Source organism: Notolabrus celidotus, chromosome 11 (assembly GCF_009762535.1).
Source record: "Notolabrus celidotus isolate fNotCel1 chromosome 11, fNotCel1.pri, whole genome shotgun sequence".
Taxonomy (NCBI): domain Eukaryota; kingdom Metazoa; phylum Chordata; class Actinopteri; order Labriformes; family Labridae; genus Notolabrus; species Notolabrus celidotus.
In genome coordinates, this window is record NC_048282.1 from 12385219 (window position 1) to 12400696 (window position 15478).

General features: G+C 39.9%; 1 protein-coding gene and 1 long non-coding RNA gene across 6 annotated transcripts; both read right to left on the reverse strand.

The window, feature by feature from the left end:
- LOC117821992 lies at positions 1-1012 on the reverse strand. The gene is made up of 4 exons (XR_004633105.1): positions 477-1012; positions 340-371; positions 190-252; positions 1-93 (listed from the first exon to the last, which is right to left on the reverse strand). It is a non-coding gene; the product is annotated as an uncharacterized LOC117821992 (long non-coding RNA).
- A 2937-nt stretch (positions 1013-3949) lies between these two features.
- dnase1l1 (deoxyribonuclease I-like 1) lies at positions 3950-14299 on the reverse strand. Of its 5 annotated transcripts, XM_034696812.1 has the most exons (11): positions 14092-14299; positions 13087-13216; positions 11241-11399; positions 8875-11164; positions 7547-7635; positions 7352-7441; positions 6151-6263; positions 5945-6057; positions 5615-5772; positions 5329-5425; positions 3950-5219 (listed from the first exon to the last, which is right to left on the reverse strand). In XM_034696812.1, exons 4-11 carry the CDS (start codon positions 9031-9033, stop codon positions 5073-5075), a joined length of 966 nt encoding a protein of 321 aa, XP_034552703.1. In that variant the 5' UTR covers positions 9034-11164; positions 11241-11399; positions 13087-13216; positions 14092-14299; the 3' UTR covers positions 3950-5072. The 5 variants fall into 5 exon arrangements, with proteins under 5 accessions (XP_034552703.1, XP_034552701.1, XP_034552705.1 ...); XM_034696810.1 differs by lacking the exon at positions 11241-11399 and having other exon boundaries at positions 8875-9035; positions 14092-14298; XM_034696814.1 differs by lacking the exons at positions 11241-11399; positions 13087-13216 and having other exon boundaries at positions 8875-9035; positions 14092-14298.
- Between the last annotated feature and the right edge of the window lie 1179 nt (positions 14300-15478).

A 15478-nucleotide genomic window follows, 5' to 3' on the forward strand; every position in this document is an offset into this window, starting at 1 on the left:
CCATATTTACAGCGTTTCATATCCATTGACAAAGAGATCATACTCGGTAGTGTACAGGAAACAATCTGCATGTTTAGGTATGATCCGTCACACCTGAGAGAAGAAAGAGATCTTTTTTTACATTAATAAAGATGTGACTGAGTTTATCTCAGTCAGTGAACATCTCACTGACATACTTTGCTGTCTCACCTGATCCTCTGTTCAGTCCCGCTTCACCTCTACAGGTCGTCCGTTGTTTAAATTCTCTTGTTCCTTTAAGATGAATATTGATAGGTGAGTGTCATCATTTAATAACTTAACTGTGAGATGGATGGAGAGCACAGAGAGTTTAAAACATACCATGTGTCCGTTTTCTGATTTGCTTCTTTTTCCTGAAACAAAAGATAAACAATGAATAAAACTGAACAATAACAGAAACATGAATATTTATCAATAAAACATGATCATGGTTTTATTATCACAATTCAAAACCTTACCTCTGATTAGACATATGTTTATCTTCTCTCTGTAACGCTGCACTACAAACGCAGACAAAGCAGCTAAAAAAAAACAACACAACCACCAACAACAACACTGATGATCACTCGTGTCTTCTCTGGACTTGGTTCTCCACACTCAGCATCATCTGATTCAGTTCCTGGTCTCAGCAGCTGTAGATTCAGTGATTCACATCTGTAATGATAGAGGGACATTTATTACAGGAACATCTGTAGGAGCTGATGAACTCTCTGCTACTGGAAGAAGAATTCAGGTGTGTCCATGTCTGATGTGAAGGGGCATTCAGGGCTCAAAAAGTCTGTGAGAGATCCCTCACACAATTGAAGATTTGGCAGTGGGACAGCCCTAAGCCCTCACAGACTTAACTGGAACGAGCCTCAAAGTCAGTGAGTGCTTGAGGGTGGACATTGAGATTGGGTCTCCAAAAAACACGCTTTTGAATGGTATTGAAATCGAAGCTGAAGTCCACAAAGAGGATCCTGGCAAAGTGACCTGGAGAGTCCAGGTGCTGAAGGACGAGATGGAGCCGGGATGCAGCGGGCAGGCCACCGCGTCCTCCTTGTCCATTGTGGCCTTATAGGCAAATTTGAAGGGGTTCAAGCTGTGGGGTGAAGAGAGCGGTCTGTGCTGTTGCAGCAGTGCGTGTGCCATCTTACTGGGCCATGAGCTTCAAACCGGTAGCATTGTAAGCCACAACCCATCAGGTCTCACACTGTTATTTAAGCTGTGTTGGTGGGAGGAGAATATAATCAAAGTAACACTGCAACTGAGACTGACTCAATAATCTAACTTCAGTTGACCTAGCAAAAGGAAGAGTTATCACACCATTATTAAGATGGTTATTTTATTTATATCATGCATTTCATTTTCAGCTTTGTTGACATCATATTTGTACTGTTGGGTTATTTATAGAGCATAATACAGGTTTTATACCAAAGTGCTTTACAGTAAAAACTGTCTGAGCAACAGAAATGAATATATTAAAGATCACATGACAGTAATCCCCCCACAAACACACAGTGGTGGACAAAGTACACAGTTTCATTATTTAAGTCACAGTATAGATCTTCCAGGTCAAATATTACTCCAATACAAGGGAAAGTTGTTCTGTCAGATTATTACTTGAGTTAAAGTACTGGAGTACTTGCTCTTAAAAATACTCAAAGTACTTTTTAACATATCTCAAAACATTGTACTTTCAAAATACATAAATGCGGTCAAGAATACATAGAAATACATTTGTGTACATTATGTTTATCTAGAAACCATTACTTGAAATCTCTAAAAACTGTACCATGGAATTAAAACAGAAACTAAGTTACTAAGTATGAAATGTTAATCTGGAAATTAAACAAACCTTAAGTAGCTCGACACGCTTTCTCAGGTTGGACAGTGAATGTTTGTATGTTTGAGCAGAGTGGGAAACAGGGAGAACATTTCAAACGATATGTATCATTCTTCATTTCAAAAACCTCTAACACGGGCTGAAGATATGACCATGGGTGCTCAGAAGGAGAATTATAGCCATCATTACCACCTTTAAATGAACGGCCTGATCTGAGTGAAATTTGCACTGTTTGCTCCACGTTCAAACGAACAACAAAAGGTTTTCTGGAGAACGCGTCAATGTTTCCGGGGTGAGTGTCAGGATACTGATACTGACCTGTGACTGATACTGTGTCAGACCTACACCTACACACACACGCACGCACACACACACACACACACACACACACACACACACACACACACACACACACACACACAGAGAGAGAGAGAGGGAGAGGGAGAGAGAGAGAGAGAGAGAGAGAGGCTCAGAGAGGAAGAATATGACACTTAGACTTCTTTATGTTTGATCACAGTTTTTTTATATAATCACTAACTCCAGCCAAAGTTGTCATAATCATAATAAAAATTAATCAAAATGCTAAATACTACTGTGGCTTCACAAAATGTAAAAACGTCCCTCTCTTTTGGCCATTTCAGCACATATAATATATACCATATTTTCACTCTGTAAAACCTGTTTTTTTTTTAGCTCTGTTCAACAGAAGTGTAGATTCATACATTTTACCAGAAGAAGGAATTAAATGAGGACTTAGTCTGAGCTGTGCACTGGCACACAAGGTATTTGTACTTTTACTGCAGTAACAGATCTGTATGCTTTAGAAAATATATACTAAACAGCTTTCATATGAAATGTGATTGAAAAAAAAGCTAAGCTCACTGAGGCAACACTGAGAGTTCATACTGATGTATTAGATGAACACTGTAAAGATAATGTACTAGAAGCCGGCTGAGTTAGAACAGATCCTGGAGAACATTTACCTTACAGTGTTCAAAAATCTGTCTGCACATTAGATATGAACCATCACATCCTGAGAGAAGAAAAAGATTATCTCAGTCAGTGTGAACATCTCACTGAAATACTCTGCTGTCTCACGTGATCCTCTGTTCTGTCCCCAGGAGCGTCAGCATTTAATAACTGAACTGTGAGATGGATAAAAAGTAAAGAAAGTTTAAAGCACATGGCAACAATTTTTCTTTTCTTTTTTCTCCGGAAATAAAAGACAAACAATGAAAAGAAACTGAACGATAACAGAAACATGAATATCTATTAAGAAAACATGATCATGGTTTTATTATTACAATGCAAAACCTTACCGCTGTTCGATGCCACACATCGAACAGCATTCATTTCCAATCTGATACTCTGTCTGATGACAGATAAGGGTTTGACCTGTGGAGATTTTCATTGTAAGAATCTGTGAAGAGAACGAGAAAGAGACATCAGCATCATTCTGTGATGACGAGTCTGATAAGGTGTTACGAACACCTGAAGAACGGGCTGTGTTTCATCAGTGAAAAAACAAACAAACCTAAGGTTAGAAAGCAGAAACATCAGCGCTACCTCTCAGTGAGTCATGACGTGTTTGGTCTTGCTGCAGTGAGGAAACAAAGCCACATTATTAGAAATATCTGTAGGAGGTTCAAAGATTATGAAGCAACCAATTTAAGTCAGGGACAGGTTTTAGTAAGTACAGTGAGGGTACGGTAGTTCTTTGAATGCAGAAAAATACAGGATCTGTTCGTGTTTAGGACATGATCAGCTGAAAGGTGAGAGAGCTGCAGTATTTAAAAATGTTATAGTTATATCAGCTGTTTGTGTACAGTCTGCAGCAGCACTCACACAGAGGGAGGGAAACATGCACAAACACGCACACCCATCAGACAGATAAGACAAAAATGCAGCGAAGGGTTTAACACAGGCGTGACCTGAATACATATACAGGTTTGTTGTGTTTTTTTTATATGACTCTGAGATAACGTAGAAGGAGGGAGGAAAAGAAGAAATGTCATAATACAACCTTGCATCGTGTGAGGAAGGAGAAATGTCTGTCCTGTGGTTATTACTACCTCATTGTCAGAAAGAAAACAAAGACAGCTCACATTTTATTATTTAAGTTTATGACTCATTTATTTGATCCATTATCCCGTCCAAATGTCAGATTTAAAAAGTGCACAGTTTTAAATCAAGGACTCCACATTTATCATAGTGGTAACCACCTTTTCTCCTCTTTTGTTTCAGCACCATTTAAAGAGAAATTATCTGATGATCTGCTCCACATGTTTAAAAGTAACAAAGACGTTTCATTTAATTAACAAATGACAACATGAAGTTTGGGCCTATTCTATGTACAGATTATACTCTGTAAGGAAACTATTTAACAACTTGCATTAGTTAACAGAAGTAAAACTCCACAGGTGGGCCGGTTTAGCCAAAACGGGAACACTTTGAGCAGAACATAGGACGTATAGAACATGAAGCCTATCATCTGCAGTCACCGTATTGGAAATGCTGACTCAACCTAACTTTTGGTCGACCTAACAAGAGACAGGTTGAGTTGAGGTGGGCTTTTAGCCTCCTCACTACAGGGTGCCCGCCTGTCAGTCAAGTCAGCCACGGTCCTAATTATGCAAAACGTGTAACTTTAGTATCTGCTGAACTACTGACTTGCAAAAAAAATCTCCCTCGCACAGTGTGTTGAAAGAGAAACGAGCCATACAGCCCTAAACAGTTTTTTATTTTGCTGTTTATTAATTTTATGTTTTTATTTAGATCACTGTGGTCAGATTTTGTTGTTTGAAAAGTGCTGAATGAATAAATGAGGTCTAGGTTTGGAGGACCTCAGCACCTGATTGTCTTAATCTTTGATCAGTTAAAGAAAATTAATAAAGATCAAATTGTTTGAAACTAAAGGATTAAACAAACTCCATCAAATACCCACATTAACGTGAGGAGGGCGGTTATCACCAAGCAGCAGATGTTTCTCTGCAGAGTTGTGATCATGCTGATATGTACATACACAGGAAGATTAATAATGTAAATATGATATATTACATGAAGTTAAAAATTAGAAATGTCCTCTTTTATATACAGACCCTGAACACATCACATTGAGTGATATTTGTGACTTTTAGAGAGTTTGACTCCACATATTGGTAAATCTTAAAATCATGGAGTGAGATTTTACTCACACTGAGATGAAAATAATCCTACATTGTGATGAGAGCTACCATGTTAACATGTTGAAGAGGAGATGCCCGAGGACTAACAAAGACAATAAGTGATGCATGCTCTTCTTCATGCCTGCACTGCGGGGCATAGCGCTGCTCTTCAGCCTGACCTCCACCGGGTAGTGATCGCTGATCTCCAGAGCCTGAACAAAAACACACAGAAACACACTTTACAGCAACTTACAAAGCAGCACAAGAGGAGATTATTAATCATATTTAATACTGTATTTCATGAAGTGTGCAGGTGATCACCTGGTCCTCTGAGAGGCGATACTCCGTCTGAAAGTTAAACGGTTTTGCTGAAAAAGGCACGACAGCTCTGGCAAACGTTTCCCCATGTACAACGATCCTGCACACAGAAGAGAGATTACTATCACTGCCTGATTTTATTATTGAAAGGTTGAAAAACGTTTATCTTCAGCTGTCTCAGGATTCAGATCATTCTCAGTGAAGAGATCTGTGGAGGTGTTGACCGTGTGGCCCTCTTTATATTTATTCTGTGTTAAAACAAACAGACCTGTAAGGAGTGTAAGCTCACCTGTCGTAGTTGCAGGAAGTGGACTCTCTCACCGTGGTGTCCGTCTTCTCAGGAATGAGCCAGAAAATGTTTTTCTCTGTGATCAGACGCACAAGCTTCCTGTTCTTCTTAGCCAGGTAACCACAGTCAGCGTTAAAGTCCCCAAGGAGCATCACATTCTGCTCACACACACACACACACACACACACACACACACACACACACACACAAACACACACACACACACACACACACACACACACACACACACACACACACAATGGTAAAACACTACCCTGGTATTTTAGTGTGTTGTAGTTCTATCTAACATTCAGCAGAGTGAGTGTTTACCTCTGTCCTCCACATCTTCATCACATGCTTCATGACATCATACAGAGCGTCCAGCTCCCTGGTGGTGTTTTCTGGAGACGTGTGCTGAGGTATGAGCACAAACTCCTTTATGGCTGAATATAAAAAAGGAGAGAGAGCATTTCTAACTTTATCCTGCTGACATTATCCTGTTAACTGTATCAGATCCTGAGAGGAGGAGCACTGACCTGTTTTTGGAGCTTTGAAACGAACAACAAAAGGTTCTCTGGAGAACGCGTCAACGTTTCCGGGGTGAGTGTCAGGATACTGATACTGACCTGTGACTGACACTGTGTCAGACCTACACACACACACACACACACACACACACACACACACACACACACACACACACACACACACACACACACACACACACACACACACACACACACACACACACACACACAAATTAAACTTGGACATAACTTTTTAGACTATCTTCACATTCAGTGCATTAAGTTGTAAAGCTTAGACACAGACAGGGCCGTGTCCAGAGAGATGGTCAGGGGTGTGCCGTGTAATTTAGCTCATTTTAAGAAACACTGATGTCTATGTAAGTGTGTGCTCTATTTGAACATTTTCCAGTTTTTTTACATCAGAAAGCCTGTTTGTTTTGGCTCTGTTTATGGATGTGACACATCCCTGTTCCCCCGCCTGCAGCTCACTGATCAGCTGTTCGATAGAGACAGAAATCCAACCAAACTAAAACCTAAGTGACTCTGACAGAGACAATGACGTGCTGTTTACTGTGGACACAAGAGGACAACTTAGTAAAGGAGGAAAAGGAGAGACGGGAAACTTCTTCTCTAACTGGAGAGCAGGAGAGACCCTGAGTTACCTGGTGGAGCAGGTGAGTAGACTGTGAGCCCTGAATCCATAGAGCTCCTGCTGTCAGGAGTGGGACTTGATAACAATAGTACTTCAGGACCTTTCTGGATCAGAGGATACCAGCGGCTCACAAACAGCTGCAGTCTGCATCATTCACCATCCAGAGTTCCCTGCAGCTTCACTGAACTCTATTGCTTTACCCACTTTCTTCAATTTTCAGAAGTCACATCAGAAAAGCTGAATGGAAGAGCGTCTTCAGAGGAAGTTTTCAGCTCTCACTGTTTTTTATTGTTAATGACAGAACCCATGGTCTGCATCATATGTTCACTTTATCAAAATACACTGTTAGCTTCTGAAGGGAAGACTGAGCTGAGAGAACAAAATATACACATCTTTGAGTCACTTCCATCATGTTCAGACTGTGGAGCCTCAGATTATCTCAGACTGAGACGCAAAAACAAAAAGGTTCATAGACTCAGCCAATCAGTGCTCTGCAGGCGGAGGAACAAATACGTGTGATAAGTGATGGAAAGGTTTGACCACCACATGTGAGCTCACCTGTAGACGAACACGTACTGCTCCTTGTACGACTCTGATCGGCCAAGCCTCTCGCTGGCCACCATACTGTACTCGTGTTTGGTATCATACCTGGAGACAGAGCATGCATGGACTGTTTATCAGGCTGTGTGAGGAGCTGTAGGACAGAGTGTGGTGTGTGTGTTTGTTTGTGTGTGTTTGATAGTATTTTCTGACCCATTGAGTCTGTTCATCAGCAGGGGTAAAGCCTTCTCTTTACTGTCTCTGACTTCTTGGAGCAAAGTGATGTCACAGCGAGAGATGATCTGATCAGAAAAGAATGAGACAGAGATTTTAATTTTTAATAAACAAAGCATGCTGGGTTTGAGGATGCCCTCCGGCAAGATCTGTTGGTAAATGATTACTCTTTCAAGGATTTATCTTTCTATTAAGGTTCGTCTTTGTGCAATGTGTTTGAGTTTACTCAGGGCTCAGCCGGGCTGTGTTAGTGAAACTCTTGAAAACCTCTGCCTCTCACATCCAGCAGCACACAGAGTTCTGTGTTTCTGATGTCTTCCCTCTGGCAAAATTGTGACTTTAAAAAAATATATCATTATGAGGCTAATGTTTGTGCTAACCTGCAGAGTGAATTAACAGGTGAGTTCAGACTGTAAGGTCTCAAGGAGCAGTAAAGTTCCTAAAGGCTACTTTAATTTCAATATATTAATAATAAGAAGAAGAATAAATAATAATAATAATAATAATAATAAGAAGAAGAAGAAGAAGAAGAAGAAGAAGAAGAAGAAGAAGAAGAAGAAGAAGAAGAAGAAGAAGAAAATTGGGGGGGAAATAGTAACCATATTCATGATGATGATGATTCTTCTTATTATTATTATTATTATTATAATTATTATTATTATTATTATTAATAAATGGCTACTTCTACTTACAATTATAATAGTCATCATAATCATCATCATAATTTCAATAATAATAATAATAATTATGATTATTATATACTACTATGAATCATCATCATAATATAATATTAATATGAATCACAATAATCAAAAATACAATAATAAAAAATACAATAATAAAAAATACCATAATAAAAATACAATAATAATAATAATAATAATAATAATAATAATAATAATAATAATAATAAAATTGGGGGGGAAATAGTAACCATAATCATGACGATGATGATGATGATTATTATTATTATTATTATCATTATTATTATTAAATGGCTACTTCTACTTACAATAATAATAGTCATCATAATCATCATCATAATTTTAATAACAATCATTATTGTAATGATTATTATATACTTCTATGAATCATCATCACCATAATATTATAAGAATATTAATAATAATATGAATAACAATAATAAAAATATGTTATTATTATTATTATTATTATTATTATTATTATTAAAAAATATATATATAATAATAATAATAATAATAATAATAATAACTACTCCCTAATATGATAAGTGATCTTGAAGGGAATAATGAAAGAGTCAAACATCAGAGTTAACTGTGTCTCACCTTGGCCAGCGTGTACATAACGTTGCTCTTCTTCGACTTCGATTCTCCAAAGTGTTGAAGGTTAAAAGCACAGATTTTAAAATCCTCTCCTTTATCGGCTCCTTGAACGTCACACACTCCAAGGAGGAAGGAGAGGAGGAGGAGGGGTGAAGACTCCATGACTTCATATGAAAAAGACAAAATCACACAGGATCTGATTCAATATTTACGGTTAGTGTGTGTTCAACAAACACATTTCTCTGTAGCAGCCTCTCACACATCCGTGTTCATAATCCCAGGATGTGAAATCAAATAATCTGTCTCACTTAAAGTTTTCAGAATGACTTTAGGTGAAATAGTGGCATACATCTGTACAGACTGAACTCCGATGATTCATGTGAAATCTGCAGCAGACTGAACGTAGTATCGAGGAGCTACAACCACCTCCTGTTTTATGGCATCAGACTTTGAAGCGCCCTCTGTTGAAGAGTCACAGGCTGTTTCCGAAACGGCCTGCTACAGCACCCAAAAACGGATTTCCTCCCGTCAAAAAATGAGTAAAAAGAAAAAGCAGAACGAGCGCTGTGCATTATGGGAAACAGTACGCGAGGAAGACTGGTCCGATGCACACTGAGATATTTTTCCCAATCAGTAGACATCCGGGGAGTTTTGGCATACTGCAGATTTTGCTCTTGTTCACATACTACTTACTACATACTGAATTTTGGACATATCAGTATGTACTGCTAGTATAGTAGGCGATTTCGGAAACAGCCACAGTTCTCACAACAAAGCATCTTCAAGGTCTCAAGGCTCTGCTGACCAAATTTGATCTGGATATGTTCAACAGAGAAGTACATCAAAATGTAAAGCATGTAATTTCCTGCCAGCAGTAGGGGGCGCTATGACTACAGACAAATATTTGCATGTAGGTGTGGTCAGATTAGCACTCTTATAAGGATGACTGAACACTGCTCATGAGAGTAACATCGACTTCCTGTTTCGTAGTAAATTATGCAAAAACACAAAACTCTGAGCTCAAACCACGGCCATGTTTTTTAACAACCGCTCTTTTGAAATGTTCAGTGTGTTTACAACAGGATGACCACATTCAGGCAGGTGCGGAGGAGGAGCTGGATCAAATATGGAACCTGTTGCATTAAAGGGGCGTTATTTTGAAAATCAACTCAAAAAGGCTGACTTCATGTTTGGTTTTCACTCCTGGTTGTCAATTTAAATGCATGATGGTGAAACCCTCTCCTGAAGGGGGCGCTGTGGAGTCGAACACGAGAGTCTGATGCATCCATGAGAGTTGGTACATTATTAGCAAGCAGCAACCTCCAGCCGCGAGAATTGAAGCCAATGCGGAAGTGTTAAAAACTGCAGTTCCTCAAGTGTCCTTGAGGCTGTACCGGAAACCACATACACACCAATTAAAAGAAGCTGATCTTTACAGCAGAAATAAACATGTTTACAGCCTGGTACAAAAAATGAGTGTAGTCTGGAGAGCAGCGATTTCAAAGATAATGAGATTACGAGTTTTCCATTAAAAGAGGCACAGCTGACTTGATTGACAGGTGGGAACACTGTAGCTGTTAGCAAGGAAGCTAAAGCCCCTCCTCTTTACCTCACACTAGCTCGACAGCAGTTAGGATGACTTCAGCATTTCTTATATGGCTTCCGCTGACGATTGGCTTCAAAGCTGCACTTCAGAAGCTGATGGATGACTTCACGGATACAACGTCGGTTATTTATACAGTCTTTGGTTATTAGGCCTATTATTTATCTTCACTTGTCTGCATTCTTTAATTGCTTTATAGTTTTCATGGTTGAACAATACATTTGATTCTGTTTTACTCTTTGCTTTTTTAAGTTTCTCATTATTAAGTGCATTTATTATCCCACCTGGCTTCTAATCACAGTGAACACATGACATGTGTGTGCACACAGTCAGTGTGTGTTTGTATCAGTGAAATACCTCACAGGTCTGTAATGTGTGGTTTTTAAGGGTTAAACATTAACAACAGAAATATGCAGCTTCCTTCGCTCTCTGGTATCACTTCTGTCATTTCGGACTCCTCTCAAAGGAACTTCCTGTTTCCCTCATGTGATCTTTAATCATTTCATCTTAAATCCTCAGAATGAGGTTCAGCTGAATGTAGAGGGAGGAGTTTTAGAGTTTTCTTGTGAGCATATTAGGAGAAGACACATTATCACTTTTGACGTCAGATATGTGAGGAAACCAGAATCCTTCTTTCTACTGATGACTGTTATCCTGATGTGACAGGTGTGTCCACGGTCTCAGGTGACTCTGCAGGGAAAAAAGTTACGCTGATCAAACTGCATACGGTTGCCTCATCTCAGAGTTGTGGTGCTCGGAGTCTAACCTGATTCCGGATTTTTCGTGACTTGTGACTCGACATGGACTCGAGCACTGACCGCACTCAGACTGAAGATGGAGAGGAGGGTTCAGACTGATTTATTGCTGAACACTCTTGTATTTTGTTTGTTTGTTGTTTGGTATAGGGCCTTAATAATTCAGCTACCTGCCAGGATGACGAAAGAGATGAATCATGAGTTTTGCTCTCAAAGATACGAACAGCAACAGAGCAACATGTTTGATATGTAAGAGATGGAGACAGACAACGAACATCTGTTCAGGATGAACCCAGAGAAGAGAGACACTGAAGGTACTTCACTGTTACCTCCTCAGATGAGACTGAGAGGGTCTTAGTGATGCTTCTATAGGCTTCGACTGCTGTAGGCTTAGACTGCTACAAGCTGACACACTTGGATCCTGTCTTTCCCTCTCTCTCCTCTCTTTGCCTGTCACTCACTTTAACTCTTCCTGTCCCGTTAAAGTTAATAACCATAGACCTTTCTGGAGTCCCTGAGCTCCCTTGTCTCGTAGGTTCCTCTGAATCTCTGCTGCTGTTGAAGTGCCAGACTCCAGCTGCTACAACAACTCCTGTCCGTCTCACCACTATCATCTCTCTCTCTCTCTTCATCTCCCTCTATCCCTCTCTCCAGCATGGTCTCAGCAGATGTCTGTCTAACATGAGTCTGGTCCTGATGGAGGTTTCTGTCTGTTAAAGGAAGTTTGTCCTTGCCGCTGTAACTTGCTAAACGCTGCAAAGTGCTCTGCTCAAGGTGGATTAAGATGAGTCCTGTCTATACGATGGGAATGGATCTTATCCTGTCTTGATGTTGGGTCTTTGTTCATAATAGAACATAGAACATGTTTGGAAAGAGTCTTCAGATAACATTTGTTGGGATTTAGCGCTATATAAATAAAGATTGATTGATTGACTCAACTCATGTACAGACACTTTGGGACTCCACACCTGAACTGGACTTGAGTTTTGGTTAATGAACTTCCACACTGACATTTATATTAATTCTGTGTGTGTAGGAAAGTTATGACTTAGTGACAAAGATTCACCTGGAATCCTCAAGTTCAGATCAGAACGGTCAAGCTCCACTTCTGTCCGGTCTGAAGTCAGACCGGGGTTCTGGGAGCAGAATAATCAGTTATCAGAGTAGTTTGTGACCATATATATCTGTGTATCTATGTCACAGTGTTTCCTTAAAGCTGGTTAAAGTTTCAGGAACAATACACTTTAAAACAGCTGCTACTGTCTCCTAATAATAGTTATCATTTAATGTGAGCGAGAGGTGTCAGAGATCTAATTTTAACTGAGCTTCAAAAAAAAGGAAACAAGAAAGAGTCCCCAAACACACCCACTCAGACACCTGGGACTGAATCAATCTCATAAGAAACATCTGCAGCTCATCTGCCTTTAATCTGCAGTAGACTTTGACTTGACGATAGATCGGAGAGGGTTAACACGATCAGGTTATTCAGGGTGAGGGGAGATAAACATGACGATCAGGGAAACCCCTCAGGCTCAGCTGTGAGGGGGGGTTTACAGCTGCTGCTTATACTTTTGTTTACACCATCAACAAACTAAACTAGACCAGACCAGGCTAAACTAGACCAAACTAAACTAAACTGAACAAACTGATTCACTCGAGGACGTCTGGATGCACTGCAACTGTCAGCTCTGTCCTGAGAAAAGAAAATGATAGAAACTGCAGAGTTTGCTCACTGTCTGTAGTCTACTTCTCAGCTTGTGTGTCTTTATGTCGACACACACTCACACACAGATCTCAGATTACAAATCAAGCTCTGCAGTCTGATTGTTTTTCTCTGTTGAAGAATGAAAAACTCACCAGCCTGTAGTTTCTGGTGTTTCCTCGGTGTGCTGGCTGTATGTCTCCTCCTCTGTAGTGAAACTGGAAACTGCCCTGTGTGTGTGTGGGTGTGGGTGTGTGTCTGTGTGTGTGTGTGTGGGGGGTGTTCCTGAGGGAGGGACAAATTCACAGATCAGTTTGTGCTCCCTCTACATGTCACACTACTTGAATCCTGCAGGCTGACCTCTTTGTTGTGATATTTCTCTGAACAAAGTGTGAATCCAGAGTTTCAGGGTCTGAATGTTTGAGCCGTAAACTCTCCTAACTCTGAGCAATTTTGAAAAACAGAGCACTGAAAAGAAAAGGAGGAGGAGAAACAGGGAGGACTCTCTCTCTCTAAAAATAACCGCATGTTCTCCCTCCTGTCATCACAGCAGGAACTGAATCTGATTCTTCAGATGATATCGTTCCTGTGCTGCTGAAATGTGAAATCTTCTTTCTCATCAACACGTCAGGATTTAGTTTGAATTGTTCCACAGTTTTCTGAACATGAGGAAAATATGCACTTTGTTTGTTCCACTCCTTCACAGACAGGGAATCATACATCATGAAAGATCTAAATGATCTCTTTCTTTAAACTCTAAAGACCTTAAATACAGGACTTTAGATTAGGGATCAGAGAGTGTTTAAACTGTGAACATGTAATGACAGATTCATCCAGTTTAAGTCTCAGACAGTCTGGAGTGAAGTTTATGTTTCTAAAATGTTTTAAAATGATCATAAGTTATAAATCATAGAGCTGATAATCATCGTCATGTCTGTCTTTGTCTCTTAAATAAGAGTATTTTTTTCCTCAGACTCATTAAATCTTTGATGACAGTTTTCCATGGCAGACTCGTACTCAGTCTCACCAGCAGGGGGCGGTGCAGTCCTGACTGAGTAGATGTGGACTGTCAAGTTGTCCATAAAGTTTAATTCAGTCTGACACTGTATAATAGAGTTAAATTGTTCTTGTAAATACACCTGTGTTCGTGTTTTCTGTACCTTGACATGCTTGGACAAACTTCGTGCAGTTTTCCCCTGGAGAGTCACGTAACGGTTGTGACGTTATCTGTCAGCTGATTTAAAGAGGTGTGGTCGTCGGAAATGAGGTAGCAAGTGGACCCATGGGTGGACCCCTTCTTCCTGTGGATCTGCCTCCTGCGCTGTTTCCGAAATCGCCTACTGTACTAGCAGTACGTACTGATATGTCCAAAATTCAGTATGTAGTAAGTAGTATGTGAACAAGAGCAAAATCTGCAGTATGCCAAAACTCCCCGGATGTCTACTGATTCGGGAAAATATCTCAGTGTGCATCGGACCAGTCTGCCTCGCGTACTGTTTCCCATAATGCACAGCGCTCGTTCTGCTTTTTCTTTTTCCTCATTTTTTGACGGGAGGAAATCCATTTTTGGGTGCTGTGAAAGTTATCAAATTACATATAAACTACTTCCTAACTTTTGAAATCGTAAATGGATGCTAAATAAGCTTTTTATTTATCGGCTTCGCCGTTGTTTACTTCCGCTTTCCGAAACCGGAAATCCAGCGAAGTCTGGCTCAGCATGCTGCATGACAGATCGGACAGAACAGTCATACTACATACTAAATTCAAATGCAGTATGTAGTAGGCAATACCTACTGCCTACTACATTAGTAAGTAGTATGTAGCAGGCCGTTTCGGAAACAGCCCTGATCTCTGCAACCTCTCTTATATGGACAGTGATTTGATTTCAGCTGCAGAGATTGCCTCAAACAGGTATTATGTTCCTCACAGGTGCAGTGCGCCCTCCAGTGATCTGTTTAAGTATTGTCCATACATATTAACAAAGAGAAACTTCCAGCTTTTTAAGATGCATATAAATAAAACATTATAGTGGAGAGGTATATTTAATAGATTTAACTTTACCTGAGTCCTAAACTTAACTGTAATAACTCATGGACTTTTTAAACAAATGTATGCATTTTTCACCCCATCAATAAACTTTATTTAACCCTTCACATATGCAACACCAGGATCCTTGATTTAGTCTTATTTATTATTCCTCTTACACTTCATGAACCACACATCAAAAAGATGTCCTGCACAGCAAACACCATCCACTTCCACACATACATAAGGAGCACAAACTTGATTACACAGGAAACAAAAGACGTGTTGAACAAACCTGAATGTTTTATATTTGAGATTCCTCAGAGCAGTCCCCTTCAGCTTTGATGACCGCTCTCAGTCAGCTTCATGAGAGAGTCACCTGGAGAGGTTTACAACACTCTTGCAGGAGTTTCCAGAGGTGCTGAGAACATTATGTAGAAAATAATACAAATAAAGAAAAGCCTCTAAATGAGGAGGTGTGTCCATGCATTACCTGGAGGTGTTGCTCAGGTGTTCACCGGT

Coding starts and splice junctions, on each gene's coding strand:
- dnase1l1 (XM_034696812.1), bottom strand. CDS start 9,033: ATGGAGTCTTCACCCCTCCTCCTCCTCTCCTTCCTCCTTGGAGTGTGT. Junction 7,636..8,874: donor TTATGTACACGCTGGCCAAG/GTGAGACACAGT, acceptor TTTTCTGATCAG/ATCATCTCTCGCTGTGACAT. Junction 6,058..6,150: donor TTTCAAAGCTCCAAAAACAG/GTCAGTGCTCCT, acceptor TTTTATATTCAG/CCATAAAGGAGTTTGTGCTC.